General features: G+C 38.9%; 4 protein-coding genes across 6 annotated transcripts; all 4 read right to left on the bottom strand.

Annotated features, from left to right (window-relative positions):
- Positions 1-341: 341 nt before the first annotated feature.
- Positions 342-6182, bottom strand: LOC114517274 (von Willebrand factor A domain-containing protein 5A-like). 2 transcript variants are annotated; one of them, XM_028536949.1, is made up of 4 exons: positions 4743-6182; positions 4449-4563; positions 2992-3919; positions 2088-2605 (listed from the first exon to the last, which is right to left on the bottom strand). In XM_028536949.1, exons 1-4 carry the CDS (start codon positions 5945-5947, stop codon positions 2259-2261), a joined length of 2595 nt encoding a protein of 864 aa, XP_028392750.1. In that variant the 5' UTR covers positions 5948-6182; the 3' UTR covers positions 2088-2258. The 2 variants fall into 2 exon arrangements, with proteins under 2 accessions (XP_028392751.1, XP_028392750.1); XM_028536950.1 differs by lacking the exons at positions 2088-2605; positions 2992-3919 and adding an exon at positions 342-1808 and having other exon boundaries at positions 4743-6176.
- Positions 6183-8481: 2299 nt separating this feature from the next.
- Positions 8482-15460, bottom strand: LOC114517273 (von Willebrand factor A domain-containing protein 5A-like). 2 transcript variants are annotated; one of them, XM_028536948.1, is made up of 3 exons: positions 13926-15460; positions 13425-13539; positions 8482-9731 (listed from the first exon to the last, which is right to left on the bottom strand). In XM_028536948.1, the coding sequence occupies exons 1-3, from the start codon at positions 15128-15130 to the stop codon at positions 8628-8630; spliced, it is 2424 nt and encodes an 807-aa protein (XP_028392749.1). In that variant the 5' UTR covers positions 15131-15460; the 3' UTR covers positions 8482-8627. The 2 variants fall into 2 exon arrangements, with proteins under 2 accessions (XP_028392749.1, XP_028392748.1); XM_028536947.1 differs by lacking the exon at positions 8482-9731 and adding an exon at positions 9763-11643.
- Positions 15461-17798: 2338 nt separating this feature from the next.
- On the bottom strand, positions 17799-18878 carry LOC114517137 (von Willebrand factor A domain-containing protein 5A-like). The gene has a single exon (XM_028536796.1). It carries the CDS (start codon positions 18876-18878, stop codon positions 17799-17801), a length of 1080 nt encoding a protein of 359 aa, XP_028392597.1.
- A 291-nt stretch (positions 18879-19169) lies between these two features.
- On the bottom strand, positions 19170-20448 carry LOC114517276 (von Willebrand factor A domain-containing protein 5A-like). Its single transcript, XM_028536951.1, has one exon. It carries the CDS (start codon positions 20434-20436, stop codon positions 19321-19323), a length of 1116 nt encoding a protein of 371 aa, XP_028392752.1. The 5' UTR covers positions 20437-20448; the 3' UTR covers positions 19170-19320.
- Between the last annotated feature and the right edge of the window lie 218 nt (positions 20449-20666).

Below are 20666 nucleotides of genomic sequence, written 5' to 3'. Positions count from 1 at the left end.
AAAATTCAAAGCAGTTTTAGGAAACTGAAGTAAGGTTGAATATACCAGAATATGGCCGGAAAACAGGAAGCTTGGTGAAGGGCGATGGTCAAATATACCGGAAAACAGTAGGTATACTCGACTATGGTCGAATAAGCCGGAAAACGGTAGGTAAGCGTGGGAAAACCACGCTGGTTAAATGGTCTTATTCTGGTCCTATGTAAAGTTGCAAACATATTTGGTGCTCATATGTACAAACATTTTTCTTCGAAATTAGTCAAACACTTCAAAACTTAGTAAACTGATTTTTTTTTCAATCGTATAATATAATATTGTTACTAGGAATACTTAGTTATCACCGAGATTATATTATAAATAATACTATAATATGAAATACACTACAGGATTCCATGATTAAAACTGGTTGCTTACATCCACTGACCTATATAAGAGGTATATAAGTATAGGTTTCCTTCTAGTATAAAACAGTGTTACATCGTATTAATATAAATTTTAATTACATTACAAAATTATTCATTTTTCATACTACACTATTTCGATTTGTTCATATGTATGTCCGTCAGATTATTTATAAGCGTTTTTTATTGTAATTTTGTAAGTTAAGAAAGAAATGCTTCAGCTTTTTCTCGTAAATCTTGCATGGAAGATCTTTGAGGAGGACTTTGTTTTGTCAGCCATGTTTCAGCCTTGAGGGCAATCAACTCCCATTCATTTTTGAAATTTGACTGGCGAAGTTGCAGATACGTCAAGACAATAATTGTCGCCCAGATTGACTCCATATCACCTTCACAAGACACTGGACACGCATCTTTTATCTCTTCTGTGGTTTTAGAGATAACATCCCTCAGGAATGTTGACATTTTCCACGCACCACTGGCGAGCTGAAGGCTGATGATTGTTGCCAGTGGAGTCTCTGTTGCAGTTGACTCTGAAGAACGAGGAGGGGAATGAGAGGAACGAGAACGGGGAGGAAGGGGAGGAGGGGACTCAAAGGAACTAGAAGAACGAGAACAGTTGGCAGTTGACTCTGAAGAACGCGTCTCGTCCATAGCCATTTGAGGGGGAGGGGGACAGGGAGACTCTGAGAAGCGGGTAACCACCATACGCCTACGGGGTAAGGGCGGGAAATGAGTTGTTCCTTGGATAGTAGGTATGGAGAATTGTTCTGATTCTGCCCGGGATAAAGTTGCCCGGGAATAAATAGGCCTGGAACATTTAAAAAGCCGCTTTGTATTAGACTCCCCGTAAACGCATGAATCATTCACAGGGCGGGAGACCACAGAACAAAGTTTCCTTGGCTTGTAACAAGACGTCACCATGTGATGTTCATCAGGCAGAATATCCCAGGTTTGCAGGCTTCCTTTCACCGCCTCCTTTCTTTCTTCATCAATGGCGATAAATGCTGTTTGGGAAGATATCACATTTGAATCACAACTGAGCTGGATTATTTCTGGACTGCTGTCATTGCTCGATTCCATTTCCTTGATGGATCTTTTAGCAGCAAGATGATGAATGGTTGACACCTGGGACATGTTGTCTTTCGTCACCGCCAGTGGAACTTGAAATCTCATGTTGTGTTCAACCTTTGCCCCGAGTAAATCACCAGTCAGGCAAACCGTTCCTTCTTGTGTTTCAGAAGAAGGTGAACTGTGATGAAGGATGGCATAAACTATCAAACGCTCTCCAATAAAAATTGCTGGAAGAGACCCTTTTGGTACAGAAGTAACTGTCACACCAGCAGGAGTAGTGTATGAGACTTGGGTGTTGGTAACTGCTGGTTGCATGGCTTTCTTTAAAGATCTGATAACCTATGAAAAATTGCAACATATTACCCTACGTTTTTTGAATGGTGAAGTCATCTAAGACCTCGTCCTTTTAGCAAAATATCTAGCTGCTTTGGGGAAAAATTTGCCACTTTTTTATTTTTGAAGTGTCTGTATAACCAAAACAATTGTTACTGTAACAATTGTTACTGTAACCTCTTTATCTTTATCAATACAGTTGGTTTTGGATTAAGAAGTACGAGTTTGTGCAACATAAAAAATGATATATTTCGCTAAATATTGGTGATATAACTTCTTAAACACTTTCTTAGTCGACGTTTTACGATATTGGGTACATCTACTATCAAAAATTGTAATTACATTACAAAATTATTCATTTTTCACACTACGCTATTTCGATTTGTTCAATCATTTTTCATGCTACGCTATCTTGAGTGGTTCATACGTGTTCGTCAGATTATTTATAAGCATTCTTTATTGTAATTTTGTAATTTTAGTTAGAAATGCTTCAGCTTTTTCTCGTAAATCTTGTATGGAAGATCCTTGAGGAAGACTTTGTTTTGTCAGCCATGTTTCAGCCTTGAGGGCAATCAACTCCCATTCTTCTTTGAAATTTAACTGGCGAAGTTGCAGATACGTCAAGACAATAATTGTCGCCCAGATTGACTCCATATCACCTTCACAAGACACTGGACACGCATCTTTTATCTCTTCTGTGGTTTTAGAGATTACATCGCTCAGGAATGTTGACATTTTCCACGCACCACTGGCGAGCTGAAGGCTGATGATCGTTGCCAGTGGACTCTCTGTTGCAGTTGACTCTGAAGAACGAGGAGGGGAATGAGAGGAACGAGAACGGGTAGGAGGGGAATGAGAGGAACGAGAACGGGTAGGAGGGGAATGAGAGGAACGAGAACGGGTAGGAGGGGAATGAGAGGAACGAGAACGGGTAGGAGGGGAATGAGAGGAACGAGAACGGGTAGGAGGGGAATGAGAGGAACGAGAACGGGTAGGAGGGAATGAGAGGAACGAGAACGGGTAGGAGGGGAATGAGAGGAACGAGAACGGGTAGGAGGGGAATGAGAGGAACGAGAACGGGTAGGAGGGGAATGAGAGGAACGGGAACGGGTAGGAGGGAAATATTTACTATCATCAGCTGGCCGACAAGGAGCACTATCAACTGGGTTCTTAAAGGTATGTTCCTTACGCTTAAAAAGCCCCAAAAACTTTGTTTTCAAGCCAGACTTCGCTCGAGCCTTGGGCCTGGGGGGAGCGGATTTAGCCCCAAAATTCGCGTCGTAGGTTGGGGAGGAAGAATCTCTTCCTATATCCGCATCTTCATCCGGCAAAAAACTCACGTCGGAGTCTCTGTAACAACAACAATCTTCTCCATCATCCACAACACTGACGCCGGGGACATCGTAGCAACAAGACATATCTTCATGAGGCCGGGAACTTACGTCGGGGACTTTGTAGTCGTAGACATCATACACATCTTCACGAGGCAGGTAGCTCAATTTGGGGACTTCGTAACTACAAAAATCATACACATCTTCACGAGGCAGGGAGCTCAATTTGGGGACTTCGTAGCTACAACAAATAATTCCATACTCGGGCTCATGATCTAACCAACAATACTCATCTTCATCATCCAGAAAACTCAGAATATCCCAGGTTTGCAGGCTTCCTTTCACCGCTTCCTTTCTTTCTTCATCAATGGCGATAAATGCTGTTTGGGAAGATATCACATTTGAATCACAACTGAGCTGGATAATTTCTGGACTGCTGTCATTGCTCGATTCCATTTCCTTGATGGACCTTTTGGCAGCAAGATGATGAATGGTTGACACCTGGGACACGTTGTCTTTCGTCACCGCCAGTGGAACTTGAAATCTCATGTTGTGTTCAACCTTTGCCCCGAGTAAATCACCAGTCAGGCAAACCGTTCCTTCTTGTGTTTCAGAACAAGGTGAACTGTGATGAAGGATGGCATAAACTATCAAACGTTCTCCGATAAAAATTGCTGGAAGAGACCCTTTTGGTACAGAAGTAACTGTTACACCAGCAGTAGTAGTGTACGAGACTTGGGTGTTAGTAACTGCTGGTTGAATGGCTTTCTTTAAAGATCTGATGACCTGAAAGGTGCAACATATAATTGCTTTTCCTGCACAAGCAGTGAAAGATGGTTGGTTCTCTGCAGGCTAGATTATTGCATTCAACAGCATGTGAATATTACCTGGTTTACTAGGTTAGGTATTTGAATTTTATTGTACGACAGTTTAGTTCTGTACTGTGTCTTTATTATGAAAGTGTCTTGCAATCTTAATTGCTTTTCGTAATTCAAAATAGTTTTGCAAAGCTCTGTAGTTTTCTTACTCAAAGTTTTACTGACAATTTGTGCTAATATGGTTTAAGATGATGACTAGGGATGTCAAACCATTATCATAACATGCAAGTCGATCTCTACCAGAAACTCTCAAACAAATTTTAAGCAAACATTTTAAACCTACAAAAAGTGATTTAAAGTGATTCTTCTAAAACAAGTCAAGATTCAGAGTAAATAATTTGTCAAAATAATGTAAAGTATTGAGCTGCAAGAGCCATTTATAGCAAATTAAATTTTAATAATTTTGAAAACTATTTTAAAGGCACACTTGCTCTGACCTTGGCTTGCATTCTCTCTCCTGAAGTGATGAATTCTGCAGCACCTTTTCCTGCTTCTGCAATTCCTTTCACAAGTGTGCTTGATGCTCCAGAGCCAATACCAAAAGAGAAACATCTTAAAATGGAAAAGATTTCTTAAAACGATAACTTAAACAAAATAATTTCTTGAATCAAGAATTGCTCCTGGTGTGTAAATCTCAGGGTCTGGACTCTGGAACATTGACATTAATTAGTGGCAAGAATATAGAGTTTGTATATGATTCTTCAATGAAAATATAAATGTATAAAACAAACCTTGAGTTAGTTGAATTATTTGCAACAAGTTTGATTACTGATTCTGTATTACTGACACTTCCATCAGTGAGAACAAAAACTTGCCTAGGTAAGCCTTTCATTGGGTCATGGCTGTAAATATATTTTAGAGGGTCAAACAACTCCGTACCACCAAGGTCTGCTTGAAGGTTTTCTGCATGTTGCACTGCTTTTTCCAGATTTTTCTGGTCATAAGGAACGCTCTCAGGAAATAGCTTCTCATATTGACTTCCAAAACCAATCACATTGAAATAACAGCCTTCACGGATACTCTTTAGGAAAAGCAAGAGGGTTTGTGCAGCATCTCTGATATAGGCCCCTGCCATGCTTCCACTACGATCAACCACAAACACAAACTCACAAGCAGCTTGGAGGCAAGAACTGTCACCTTTGAATTCGGGGAAGAAACTGACCATAACTGCTGGGCTTTTCTGGAAATCATTTTCACCATTCAACATACCAGGTTCAACCATTACCAAAGGTTTGTGTACTTCTTTTGATCGAATCAGTATCACAATATCAGTCTGTTTTTCTTGAGCCAAACAAACATTAATATTCTGACCAGTGTACTCAACATGAAGCTGATGAGATGGAGATGTTACTTCGGCAATGCTAGGAGCACCATTTATCACCATCTCAAATTCATATATTTGTGGTCCTGTTGCATGGTGTACTGTGGCACTTCCTGAAGTAGACGTTTCTGGTGCAAGGGGGTCTTTGCTTCCAAGGGGTGTGTACCGTGGTTTCAGAACTGTTGGCAGAACAAACCTCACAGCACCATCAGGTTCAACAGCAAGCTCACCCACCATGGTTAGTTGCAACACAGCATTCTCACCTGGGGGAAGGTTTCCCAGCACCAAACTAAATATATCACCTTTCTTTTCTTCTCCAAACGCAGCTGTCTTTCCTTGTGATATTGCTTCCTTGTACATTTCTTTCGCTTTTTCTTTCTCTTGTACTTTAGCTTGGATCTTTCTACCATCGATAATAGCTTCCAAACCGACAACAGCATACGAGTCATCGACAGGCGTACGGAAGAAGACTTCGAGCGGGTTTGATGTTTTGTTTTCGTAGGTCAACGTTGAACGAAAGCCAACAACATAACCTTGAAGAAACGCTCGTACGGAAAGACTTTTTAATGGAATTGCGTCTTCTCGACCGCAGACAAATAAACCTTCCAACAACATTTCGTTAATCTTCGCTAATAGTTTAAATGATTCTAAAAAGACAAATTTTCTCAACAGCAAAACTCTGGACGTGCGCGGTGTGATTTTGAAACAGCAAGAGATTCAGCAAATAATTCTTACATCATTATGTTTTTGCAATAGACGTCTGTCAATGATCGAATGATTCGAATCATATTACTGGGAACATTCAATAAACGGTAACCATATATCACATTTATCGCCGGGCGATGCACCCGACAGGGAGCGTAATTTAAAAAGAAACATGAAAGCGCTGCAAATGACTTTTAACCAAAACATAACAAAGATATAAAGTTTGTAGTGAACAGCCGAATGTCATTACCATTGCACACCCTTTGCAAGGTATGAATTTATGAATTAAGTGATGGTCCCAAATCCCAATTATGTCTCCTCACCCGAAGGAAATAACTTATCACCCCACCCGAAGGAAATATTTTATCAACCCCCTCTCCCCCTCCATCGCCGAATCACCCACCTCTAATACACTTCTCGAAGAACCTACAGTCACAAATCACAACATATCGGCGTTTATAGGATGCCTTAATACAGTGAGATAAGTTTCAAGTCGAAATAGGTATTCTACTTGTATCTGTGTGATAGATACGTGAAACCTTGTTGATCTTGAGATTATGTTATTTTATATATGTTTTCTAAATTGTCTGTTGGTTTTGATATAATGAATACATCACACCATACTTACGACCCCATCACCCCAACTTGTCTGTACAGAGAGAAACAGGGTGTTTTTTAAAGGCTTTTTCTATTCCCTGAATCAGCCCAAAACAAATCATCGCCCGTGGTGAATTTTAGCATTCACACCAGTTTTAGCTGGAGTTGTTGGTAATGGTGGTGTTTTCGGGCGTGTGGTTGGTTTGGCTTGGGTTTTTGCTTTGGTTTTGGCCCCACACCACCTCCCTTTCCATCACCTAAAATATTGCGAATGGTATCATTAAAAATTGATTCATAAGCTCGAGTCCCGGGTATATGGGCTGATATGCCAACAAGGCAAGCCGAGAACGACTGATAACTTCACCATGATAATGTGTAAACGTCTTCAAAATTTCCACCACAAATCACGAATATCGCTATATACAATCAGTTTTGTTTTTTGAATATACATTTTGCATTACTTACAGTTCATTCTGAAAGCTGGAGGTGTTTTGCCTAAACAGAAAAATTAAATCCACATCCGACAAAAATTACATATGTTTCATACTCATATACAAACATTAAACGATATAACCATGCTTTGGTTATGATGTCAAATATTTTGACATGGATAACCACCCTGTTTTAATGGTCAAATGCTTGTCCAATGTAAAGTTTCCAGCATGTTTGGCGCTCATATACAAACATTAAACAATATAACCATGCTTTGGTTATGATGTCAAATATTTTGAAATGGATAACCAGGCTGTTTTAATGGTCAAATGCTTGCCCTATGTAAAGTTTCCAGCATTTTGGCGCTCATATACAAACATTAAACGATATAACCATGCTTTGGTTATGATGTCAAATATTTAGACATCGATAACCACGCTGTTTTTATGGTCAAATGCTTGTCCATGAAAGTTTCCAGCATGTTTGGCGCTCATATACAAACATTAAACAATATAACCATGCTTTGGTTATGATGTCAAATATTTTGACATGGATAACCACTGACGCTGTTTTATTGGTCAAATGCTTGTCCAATGTAAAGTTTCCAGCATGTTTGGCGCTCATATACAAATATTAAACAATATAACCATGCTTTGGTTATGATGTCAAATATTTTGACATGGATAACCACGCTGTTTTAATGGTCAAATGCTTGTCCAATGTAAAGTTTCCAGCATGTTTGGCGCTCATATACAAACATTAAACAAAATAACCATGCTTTGGTTATGATGTCAAATATTTTGATATCGATAACCACGCTGTTTTAATGATCAAATGCTTGTCCAATGTAAAGTTTCCAGCATGTTTGGTGCTCACATACAAACATTAAACAATATAACCATGCTTTGGTTATGATGTCAAATATTTTGATACCTGATATGGATAACCACGCTGTTTTAATGGTCTAATTCTGGTCCTATGTATAATTGCAAGCATGTTTGGTGCGCATATATACATATACAAACATTTTTCTACGAAGTTAGTCAATTTTTTTCATCTTTCTAAACTTTAAAGTGTTTGACTAATTTCGTTAAAAGTGGTCGAATAAATTGTTAATTTAAAAACAACTTTTGTTAAATCGTGTAATATAATATTGTTAGTAGGAATACTTAGTTATCACAGATTACATTATAAATAATACTAAGCTAAGATAATATGGAATACAGTACAGGATTCCCTGATTAAAGCTGGTTGCTTACATCCACTGACCTATATAAGAAGTATAGGTCTTCTTCTACAGGGTGTCCCAAAAAAAAGCAACCACTTAAATATGCAGAACATTAATACAGCTCTAAAGTGTAATAGATAAGCACCTCTGGGAATTGAAAATGGCTCTTAATCCTTCATTTACAATGCTAAAAGTCATTTTAGCTGAACTATGGTGCAAACAAATTGTAATTACATTCAAAAATTAATCATTTTTCATACTGCACTATTTCGATTTGTTCATATGTATGTCCGTCAGATTATTTATAAGCGTTTTTTATTGTAATTTTGTAAGTTAAGATAGAAATGCTTCAGCTTTTTCTCGTAAATCTTGTATGGAAGATCCTTGAGGAAGACTTTGTTTTGTCAGCCATGTTTCAGCCTTGAGGGCAATCAACTCCCATTCATCTTTGAAATTTGACTGGCGAAGTTGCAGATACGTCAAGACAATAATTGTCGCCCAGATTGACTCCATATCACCTTCACAAGACACTGGACACGCATCTTTTATCTCTTCTGTGGTTTTAGAGATCGCAGAGCTCAGGAATGTTGACGTTTTCCACGCACCACTGGCGAGCTGAAAGCTGATGATCATTTCCAGTGCGGCCTCTGCTTCAGCTGACTCTGAAGAACGAGGAGGGGAATTAGAGGAACGAGAACGAGGAGGACGGGGATGAGATAAACGGGAACGGGTAGGAGGGGAATATTCACTATCATCAGCCGGCCGACTAGGAGCACTATAAACCGTGTTCTGAAAGGTGAGTTCTTTAACTTCTTTACGCTTAAGAAGCCCCGAAAACTTTGTTTTCAAGCCAGACGTCGCTCGAGCCTTGCGCATTGGAGCAGCGGAAAAATAGCGGGCCGTTCGAGGCTGACCCATGCCGGAGGCTGAAAAGCCACAACTTTTTAATAAACCTTCATCAGGCAGAATATCCCAGGTTTGCAGGCTTCCTTTCACCGCCTCCTTTCTTTCTTCATCAATGGCGATAAATGCTGTTTGGGAAGATATCACATTTGAATCACAACTGAGCTGGATTATTTCTGGACTGCTGTCATTGCTCGATTCCATTTCCTTGATGGACCTTTTAGCAGCAAGATGATGAATGGTTGACACCTGGGACACGTTGTCTTTCGTCACCGCCAGTGGAACTTGAAATCTCATGTTGTGTTCAACCTTTGCTCCGAGTAAATCACCAGTCAGGCAAACCGTTCCTTCTTGTGTTTCAGAAGAAGGTGAACTGTGATGAAAGATGGCATAAACTATCAAACGCTCTCCAATAAAAATTGCTGGAAGAGACCCTTTTGGTACAGAAGTAACTGTCACACCAGCAGGAGTAGTGTATGAGACTTGGGTGTTGGTAACTGCTGGTTGCATGGCTTTCTTTAAAGATCTGATAACCTATGAAAAATTGCAACATATTACCCTACGTTTTTTGAATGGTGAAGTCATCTAAGACCTCGTCCTTTTAGCAAAATATCTAGCTGCTTTGGGGAAAAATTTGCCACTTTTTTAATTTTGAAGTGTCTGTATAACCAAAACAATTGTTACTGTAACAATTGTTACTGTAACCTCTTTATCTTTATCAATACAGTTGTTTGTTTGGATTAAGAAGTACGAGTTTGTGCAACATAAAAAAATGATATATTTCGCTAAATATTGGTGATATAACTTCTTAAACACTTTCTTAGTCGACGTTTTACGATATTGGGTACATGCTACTATCAAAAATTGTAATTACATTACAAAATTATTCATTTTTCACACTACGCTATTTCGATTTGTTCAATCATTTTTCATGCTACGCTATCTTGAGTGGTTCATACGTGTTCGTCAGATTATTTATAAGCATTCTTTATTGTAATTTTGTAATTTAAGTTAGAAATGCTTCAGCTTTTTCTCGTAAATCTTGTATGGAAGATCCTTGAGGAAGACTTTGTTTTGTCAGCCATGTTTCAGCCTTGAGGGCAATCAACTCCCATTCATCTTTGAAATTTAACTGGCGAAGTTGCAGATACGTCAAGGCAATAATTGTCGCCCAGATTGACTCCATATCACCTTCACAAGACACTGGACACGCATCTTTTATCTCTTCTGTGGTTTTAGAGATAACATCGCTCAGGGATGTTGACATTTTCCACGCACCACTGGCGAGCTGAAGGCTGATGATCGTTGCCAGTGGAGTCTCTGTTGCAGTTGACTGTGAAGAACGAGGAGGGGAATGAGAGGAACGAGAACGGGTAGGAGGGGAATATTTACTATCATCAGCTGGCCGACAAGGAGCACTATCAACTGGTTTCTTAAAGGTATGTTCCTTACGCTTAAAAAGCCCCAAAAACTTTGTTTTCAAGCCAGACTTCGCTCGAGCCTTGGGCCTGGGGGGAGCGGATTTAGCCCCAAAATTCGCGTCGTAGGTTGGGGAGGAAGAATCTCTTCCTATATCCGCATCTTCATCAGGCAAAAAACTCACGTCGGAGTCTCTGTGACAACAATAATCTTCTCCATCATCCACAACACTGACGCCGGGAACATCGTAGCAACCAGACACATCTTCATGAGGCCGGGAACTCATGTCGGGGACTTCGTAGTTATCAAAAATATCTATATAATTATCAGGCGTAACACTCACGCCGGAGTCATCGTAGTCGTTGCAACCATACACATCTTCACTAGGCAGGTAGCTCAATTTGGGGACATCGTAGCAACCAGACACATCTTCATGAGGCCGGGAACACATTTCGGGGTCTTCGTGGCAACCAAACTCATTTCCATAATCCAGGGAACTCACGCCGGGGTGTCCGTACAAACAATCCGCATCTTCATCAGGCAGAAAACTCAGCATATCCCAGGTTAATTGCAGGCTTACTTTCACCGCCTCCTTTCTTTCTTCATCAATGGCGATAAATGCTGTTCGGGAAGATATCACATTTGAATCACAACTGAGCTGGATTATTTCTGGACTGCTGTCATTGCTCGATTCCATTTCCTTGATGGACCTTTTGGCAGCAAGATGATGAATGGTTGACACTTGGGACACGTTGTCTTTCGTCACCGCCAGTGGAACTTGAAATCTCATGTTGTGTTCAACCTTTGCCCCGAGTAAATCACCAGTCAGGCAAACCGTTCCTTCTTGTGTTTCAGAAGAAGGTGAACTGTGATGAAGGATGGCATAAACTATCAAACGTTCTCCAATAAAAATTGCTGGAAGAGACCCTTTTGGTACAGAAGTAACTGTCACACCAGCAGGAGTAGTGTATGAGACTTGGGTGTTGGTAACTGCTGGTTGCATGGCTTTCTTTAAAAATCTGATTACCTGAAAGGTGCAACATATAATTGCTTTTCCTGCACAAGCAGTGAAAGATGGTTGGCTCTCTGCAGGCTAGATTATTGCATTCAACAGCATACAAATATTACCAGGTTTACTAGGTCAGGTATTTGAATTTTATGGCATGACAGTTAGGTTCTGTACTGCGTTCTGTGCTAATTAACGGTGAAAGATGATGACTAGCGCTAATTAATGGTTAAAGATGATAACTAGTGCTAATTAATGGTAAAAGATGATGACTAGTGCTAATTAATAGTTAAGGATGATGACTAGTGCTAATTAATGGTTAGAGATGATGACTAGTGCTAATTAATGGTTCAAGATGATGACTAGTGCTAATTAATGGTTAAAGATGATGACTAGTGCTAATTAATGGTTAAAGATGAAGACTAGTGCTAATTAATCGTTAAAGATGATGACTAGTGCTAATTAATGGTTAAAGATGATGACTAGTGCTAATTAATGGTTAAAGATGATGACTAGTGCTAATTAATCGTTAAAGATGATGACTAGTGCTAATTAATGGTTAAAGATGATGACTAGTGCTAATTAATGGTTAAAGATGATGACTAGTGCTAATTAATGGTTAAAGATGATGACTAGTGCTAATTAATGGTTCAAGATGATGACTAGTGCTAATTAATGGTTAAAGATGATGACTAGTGCTAATTAATGGTTAAAGATGATGACTAGTGCTAATTAATGGTTAAAGATGATGACTAGTGCTAATTAATGGTTAAAGATGATGACTAGTGCTAATTAATGGTTAAAGATGATGACTAGTGCTAATTAATGGTTCAAGATGATGACTAGTGCTAATTAATGGTTAAAGATGATGACTAGTGCTAATTAATGGTTAAAGATGATGACTAGTGCTAATTAATGGTTCAAGATGATGACTAGTGCTAATTAATGGTTCAAGATGATGACCAGTGCTAATTAATGGTTAAAGATGATGACCAGTGCTAATTAATGGTTAAAGATGATGACTAGTGCCAATTAACGGTTAAAGATGATGACTAGTGCTAATTAATGGTTCAAGATGATGACCAGCACTAATTAATGGTTAAAGATGATGACTAGTGCTAATTAATGGTTCAAGATGATGACTAGTGCTAATTAATGGTTAAAGATGATGACTAGTGCTAATTAATGGTTAAAGGTGATTTCTAGTGCTAATTAATGGTTAGAGATGATGACTAGTGCTAATTAATGGTTCAATATGATGACCAGTGCTAATTAATGGTTAAAGATGATGACTAGTGCTAATTAATGGTTAAAGATGATGACTAGTGCTAATTAATAGTTCAAGATGATGACTAGTGCTAATTAATGGTTAAAGATGATGACTAGTGCTAATTAATAGAAGATGATGACTAGTGCTAATTAATGGTTAAAGATGATGACTAGTGCTAATTAATAGTTAAAGATGATGACTAGTGCTAATTAATGGTTAAAGATGATGACTAGTGCTAATTAATGGTTAAAGATGATGACTAGTGCTAATTGGCTTGTCAAACATCCATATATGTACCAACCACTACTTTATAATCATAAGGATCCCTAGAAGAAACTTTCAAACAAATTTCAAGAAAAATTTTAAACCTATAAAAAGTGATTTAAAGTCATTCTTCTAAAACAAGTAAAGATTCAGAATAAATAATTTCTCAAAATAATGTAAAGTGTTGAGCTGCAAGAGCCATGCACATTTATAGCAAATTAAATTTTAACAATTTTGAAAACTATTTTAAAGGCACACTTGCTCTGACCTTGGCTTGCATTCTCTCTCCTGAAGTGATGAATTCTGCAGCACCTTTTCCTGCTTCTGCAATTCCCTTCACAAGCGTGCTTGATGCTCCAGAGCCAATACCAAAAGAGAAACATCTTAAAATGGAAAAGATTTCTTAAAAGGATAACTTAAACAAAATAATTTCTTCCCAGGAATCATGAATTTCTCCTGGTGTGTGAGTCTTAGGGTCTGGGCCGGTTGTACGAAAGCCGGATAGCGCTATCCACCGGATAGTGATTTTTTCAACCCTTCTAGAAATGCTTGAATAGCTATAAAATTTCAGCTTTGTAGCCAACTTTTGTTAAAGAGGATCCTCAATTTAGGAATACTAAGATTTAATCAAAGTTATACCCAACAATGGGCGATTTTAAAGTGATTGAAAAAATCAATATCCGGTGGATAGCATTATCTGGCTATCATACAACCAGCCCCTGGACTGTTGACATTTAGAAAACTGGAAATTTTAATGTATAAAACAAACCTTGAGTTTGTTGAATTCTTTGCAACAAGCTTGATTACTGATTCTGTATTACTGATACTTCCATCAGTGAGAACAAAAACTTGTCTAGGTAAGCCTTTCATTGGGTCATGGCTGTAAATATATTTTAGAGGGTCAAACAACTCCGTACCACCAAGGTCTGCTTGAAGGTTTTCTGCATGTTGCACTGCTTTTTCCAGATTTTTCTGGTCATAAGGAACGCTCTCAGGAAATAGCTTCTCATATCGACTTCCAAAACCAATCACATTGAAATAACAGCCTTCAGGGATACTCTTTAGGAAAAGCAAGAGGGTTTGTGCAGCATCTCTGATATAGGACCCTTCCATGCTTCCACTACGATCAACCACAAACACAAACTCACAAGCAGCTTGGAGGCAAGAACTGTCACCTTTGAATTCGGGGAAGAAACTGACCATAACTGCTGTGCTTTTCTGGAAATCATTCTCACCATTTGACATACCAGGTTCAACAATTACCAAAGGTTTGTGTACTTCTTTTGATCGAATCAATATCACAATATCAGCCTGTTTTTCTTCAGCCAAAGAAACATTAATATTCTGACCAGTATTCTCAACATGGATCTCATGGGATGGAGATGTTACCTCGGCAATGCTAGGCGCACCATTTATCACCATCTCAAATTCATATACTGGTGGTCCTGTTGCATGGTGTACTGTGGCACTTCCTGAAGTAGACGTTTCTGGTGCAAGGGGGTCTGTGCTTCCAAGGGGTGTGTACCGTGGTTTCAGAACTGTTGGCAGAACAAACCTCACAGCACCATCAGGTTCAACAGCAAGCTCACCCACCATGGTTAGTTGCAACACAGCATTCTCACCTGGGGGAAGGTTTCCCAGCACCAAACTAAATATATCACCTTTCTTTTCTTCTCCTAACACAGCTGTCTTTCCTTGTGATATTGCTTCCTTGTACATTTCCTTCGCTTTTTTTTTCTTTTGTACTTTAGCTTGGATCTTTCTACCATCGATAGTAGCTTCCAAACCGACAACAGCATACGAGTCATCGACAGGCGTACGGAAGAAAACTTCGAGCGGGATTGATGTATTGTTTTCGTAGGTCAACGTTGAACGAAAGCCAACAACATAACCTTGAAGAAACGCTCGTACGGAAAGACTCTTCAATGGAATTGCGTCTTCTCGACCGAAGACAAATAAACCTTCCAACAACATTTCGTTAATCTTCGCTAATAGTTTAATAAATGTGTCTAAAAAGACAAATTTTCTCAACAGCAAAACTCTGGACGTACGCGCGCGGTGTGATTTTGAAACAGCAAGAGATTCAGCAAATAAATTCTTACATAATTATTTTTTTGCAATAGACGTCTGTCATTGATCGAATGATTCGAATCATAATAAACGGTAACCATATATCACATTTATCGCTAGGCGATGCACCCGGCAGGGAGCGTAATTTAAAAAGAAACGTAAAAGCGCTGCAAATGACTTATAACCAAAACATAAGAAAGATATAAAGTTTGTAGTGAACAGCCGAATGTCATTACCGTTAAGGCGGATTTCCACTTACAGCGAAATCGTTCGCTAGCGAAATATTTGCATATTTTCTTTTGAATTCGAAACAGTCAAGTGGAACTAATTTATTTATGCTGTTAAAATTCAAAAGAAAATATTCAAATATTTCGCTAGCGAACGATTTCGCTGTAAGTGGAAATCCGCCCTTACACATCTTTTGCAAGGTATGAATTTATGAATTAAGTGATGGGCCCAAATCCCAATTATGTTTCCTCACCCGAAGGAAATAACTTATCACCCCACCCGAAGGAAATATCTTATCATTATCCCCCTCCCCCCTCCATCGCCGAGTCACCCACCCCTAATACACTTCTTGAAGAACCTCCAGTCACAAATCACAACATATCGGCGTTTCTAGGATGCCTTAATACAGTGAGATAAGATTCAAGTCGAAATAGGTATACTACTTGTATCTGTGAGATAGATACGTGAAACCTTGTTGATCTTGAGATTATGTTGTTTTATATCTGTTTTCTAAATTGTCTGTTGGTTTTGATATAATGAATACATCACACCATATTTACGACCCCATCACCCCAACTTGTCTGTACAGAGAGAAACAGGGTGTTTTTTAAAGGCTTTTTCTATTCCCTGAATCAGCCCAAAACAAATCATCGCCCGTGGTGAATTTTAGCATTCACACCAGTTTTAGCTGGAGTTGTTGGTAATGGTGGTGTTTTCGGGCGTGTGGTTGGTTTGGCTTGGGTTTTTGCTTTGGTTTTGGCCCCACACCACCTCCCTTTCCATCACCTAAAATATTGCGAATGGTATCATTAAAAATTGAATCATAAGCTCGAGTCCGTATATGGGCTGATATGCCAACAAGGCAAGCCGAGAACGACTGATAACTTCACCATGATAATGTGTAAACGTCTTCAAAATTTCCACCACAAATCACGAATATCGCTATATACAATCAGTTTTGTTTTTTAAATATACATTTTGCATTACTTACAGTTCATTCTGAAAGCTGGAGGTGTTTTGCCTAAACAGAAAAATTAAATCCACATCCGACAAAAATTACATATGTTTCATACTCATATACAAACATTAAGCAATATAACCATGCTTTGGTTACGATGTCAAATATTTTGACTTGGATAACCACGCTGTTTTAATGGTCAAATGTTTGTCCTATGTAAAGTTTCCAGCATCTTTGGCGCTCATATACAAACATTAAACGATATAACCATGCTTTGGTTATGATGTCAAATATTTAGACATCGATAACCACGCTGTTTTAATGGTCAAATGCTTGTCCAATGTAAAGTTTCCAGCATGTTTGGCGCTCATATACAAACATTAAACAATATAACCATGCTTTGGTTATGATGTCAAATATTTTGACATGGATAACCACGCTGTTTTATTGGTCAAATGCTTGTCCAATGTAAAGTTTCCAGCATGTTTGGCGCTCATATACAAATATTAAACAATATAACCATGCTTTGGTTATGATGTCAAATATTTTGACATGGATAACCACGCTGTTTTAATGGTCAAATGCTTGTCCAATGTAAAGTTTCCAGCATGTTTGGCGCTCATATACAAACATTAAACAATATAACCATGCTTTGTTTATGATGTCAAATATTTTGATACCTGTATGGATAACCACGCTGTTTTAATGGTCTAATTCTGGTCCTATGTAAAGTTGCACGCATATTTGGAGCTCATATATACATATACAAACATTCTTCTACGAAGTTAGTCAAATTTTTTTCATCTTTCTAAACTTTGAAGTGTTTGACTAATTTCGTTAAAAGTGGTCGAATAAATTGTTAATTTAAGCACAACTTTAGTTGAATCGTTTAATATAATATTGTTAGTAGGAATACTTAGTTATAACAGATTATATTATAAATAATACTAAGCTAAGATAATATGGAATACACTACAGGATTACATGTATAAAGCTGGTTGCTTACATCCACTGACCTATATAAGAAGTATAGGTCTTCTTCTACAGGGTGTCCCAAAAAAAAAGCAACCACTTAAATATGCAGAACATTAATACAGCTCTAAAGCCTCTAAAGTGTAATAGATAAGCACCTCTGGGAATTGAAAATGGCTCTTAATCCTTCATTTACAATGCTAAAAGTCATTTTAGCTGAACTATGGTGCAAACCCGAACAATATTAATATTCTTGCATATTTAAGTGGTTGCGTTTTTTTTGGGACACCCTGTAGTATAGGAAAGTGTGACATCGTATTAAAAAATTAATAATTTTTCATACTACGCTATTTTGAGTGGTTCATACGTGTTCGTCAGATTATTCATAAGCGTTTTTTATTGTAATTTTGTAATTTAAGATAGAAATGCTTCAGCTTTTTCTCGTAAATCTTGTATGGAAGATCCTTGAGGAAGACTTTGTTTTGTCAGCCATGTTTCAGCCTTGAGGGCGATCAACTCCCATTCATCTTTGAAATTTGACTGGCGAAGTTGCAGATACGTCAAGACAATAATTGTCGCCCAGATTGACTCCATATCACCTTCACAAGACACTGGACACGCATCTTTTATCTCTTCTGTGGTTTTAGAGATCGCATAGCTCAGGAATGTTGACGTTTTCCACGCACCACTGGCGAGCTGAAAGCTGATGATCGTTTCCAGTGCGGTCTCTGCTTCAGCTGACTCTGAAGAACGAGGAGGGGAATTAGAGGAACGAGAACGAGGAGGACGGGGATGAGATAAACGGGAACGGGTAGGAGGGGAATATTCACTATCATCAGCCGGCCGACTAGGAGCACTATAAACCGTGTTCTGAAAGGTGAGTTCTTTAACTTCTTTACGCTTAAGAAGCCCCGAAAACTTTGTTTTCAAGCCAGACGTCGCTCGAGCCTTGCGCATTGGAGCAGCGGAAAGATAGCGGGCCGTTCGAGGCTGACCCATGCCGGAGGCTGAAAAGCCACAACTTTTTAATAAACCTTCATCAGGCAGAATATCCCAGGTTTGCAGGCTTCCTTTCACCGCCTCCTTTCTTTCTTCATCAATGGCGATAAATGCTGTTTGGGAAGATATCACATTTGAATCACAACTGAGCTGGATTATTTCTGGACTGCTGTCATTGCTCGATTCCATTTCCTTGATGGACCTTTTGGCAGCAAGATGATGAATGGTTGACACTTGGGACACGTTGTCTTTCGTCACCGCCAGTGGAACTTGAAATCTCATGTTGTGTTCAACCTTTGCCCCGAGTAAATCACCAGTCAGGCAAACCGTTCCTTCTTGTGTTTCAGAAGAAGGTGAACTGTGATGAAGGATGGCATAAACTATCAAACGCTCTCCAATAAAAATTGCTGGAAGAGACCCTTTTGGTACAGAAGTAACTGTCACACCAGCAGGAGTAGTGTATGAGACTTGGGTGTTGGTAACTGCTGGTTGCATGGCTTTCTTTAAAGATCTGATGACCTATGTAAAAATTACAACATATTACCCTACGTTTTTTGAATGGTGAAGTCATCTAAGACCTCGTCCTTTTAGCAAAATATCTAGCTGCTTTGGGGAAAAATTTGCCACTTTTTTATTTTTGAAGTGTCTGTACAACCAAAACAATTGTTACTGTAACCTCTTTATCTTCGTCAATACAGTTGTTTGTTTGGATTAAGAAGTACGAGTTTGTGCAACATAAAAGAATGATATATTTCACTAAAAATAGGTGATATAAAACACTTTCTTAGTCGACGTTTTACGATATTGGTTACATGCTACTATCAAAAATTGTAATTACATTACAAAATTAATCATTTTTCATACTACACTATTTCGATTTGTTCATATGTATGTCCGTCAGATTATTTATAAGCGTTTTTTATTGTAATTTTGTAAGTTAAGATAGAAATGCTTCAGCTTTTTCTCGTAAATCTTGTATGGAAGATCCTTGAGGAAGACTTTGTTTTGTCAGCCATGTTTCAGCCTTGAGAGCAATCAACTCCCATTCATCTTTGAAATTTGACTGACGAAGTTGCAGATACGTCAAGACAATAATTGTCGCCCAAATTGACTCCATATCACCTTCACAAGACACTCGACACGCATCTTTTATCTCTTCTGTGGTTTTAGAGATAACATCGCTCAGGGATGTTGACGTTTTCCACGCACCACTGGCGAGTTGAAGGCTGATGATCGTTGCCAGTGGAGTCTCTGTTGCAGTTGACTCTGAAGAACGACGAGACGAATGAGAGGAACGAGGAAGGGAAAAAAGAGAAGATTCATTATCAGCAGGCCGACAAGGGGCACTATAAACCGTGTTCTGAAAGGTAAGTTCTTTTACTTCTTTACGCTTAAAAAGCCCCGAAAATATTGATTTCAAGCCAGACTTCGCTTGAGCTTTCGGCATTGGAGGAGCGGATTCAGCGGAAAGACAGCTCACCCCAAAACTTGCGTCGGTGTCTCCATAGCAACCTTCCATTCCTAAATCCTCATCTTCATCATCCAGAGAACTCACGTCGCAATCTGCATAGCAACAATACTCATCTTCATCATCCAGAAAACTCAGAATATCCCAGGTTTGCAGGCTTCCTTTCACCGCCTCCTTTCTTTCTTCATCAATGGCGATAAATGCTGTTTGGGAAGATATCACATTTGAATCACAACTGAGCTGGATTATTTCTGGACTGCTGTCATTGCTCGATTCCATTTCCTTGATGGACCTTTTAGCAGCAAGATGATGAATGGTTGACACTTGGGACACGTTGTCTTTCGTCACCGCCAGTGGAACTTGAAATCTCATGTTGTGTTCAACCTTTGCCCCGAGTAAATCACCAGTCAGGCAAACCGTTCCTTCTTGTGTTTCAGAAGAAGGTGAACTGTGATGAAGGATGGCATAAACTATCAAACGCTCTCCAATAAAAATTGCTGGAAGAGACCCTTTTGGTACAGAAGTAACTGTCACACCAGCAGGAGTAGTGTATGAGACTTGGGTGTTGGTAACTGCTGGTTGCATGGCTTTCTTTAAGGATCTGATAACCTATGAAAAATTGCAACATATTACCCTACGTTTCCCTCCTAAAGGTTTTGAATGGTGAAGTCTTCTAAGACCTCGTCCTTTTAGCAAAATATCAAGCTGCATTGGGGAAAAATTTGCCGCTTTTTTAGTTTTGGAAATGTCTGTTTAACCAAAACGCAATGGTTACTGTAACCTTTATCTTCGTCAATACAGTTATTTGTTTGAAT

The sequence above is a fragment of the Dendronephthya gigantea genome, unplaced genomic scaffold (genome assembly GCF_004324835.1).
Source record: "Dendronephthya gigantea isolate DGI-Jeju-01 unplaced genomic scaffold, DenGig_1.0 000007F, whole genome shotgun sequence".
Lineage (NCBI taxonomy): Eukaryota > Metazoa > Cnidaria > Anthozoa > Malacalcyonacea > Nephtheidae > Dendronephthya > Dendronephthya gigantea.
The sequence above is the reverse complement of the archived record's forward strand: the minus strand, read 5'-3'. Positions and strand labels throughout refer to the sequence as shown.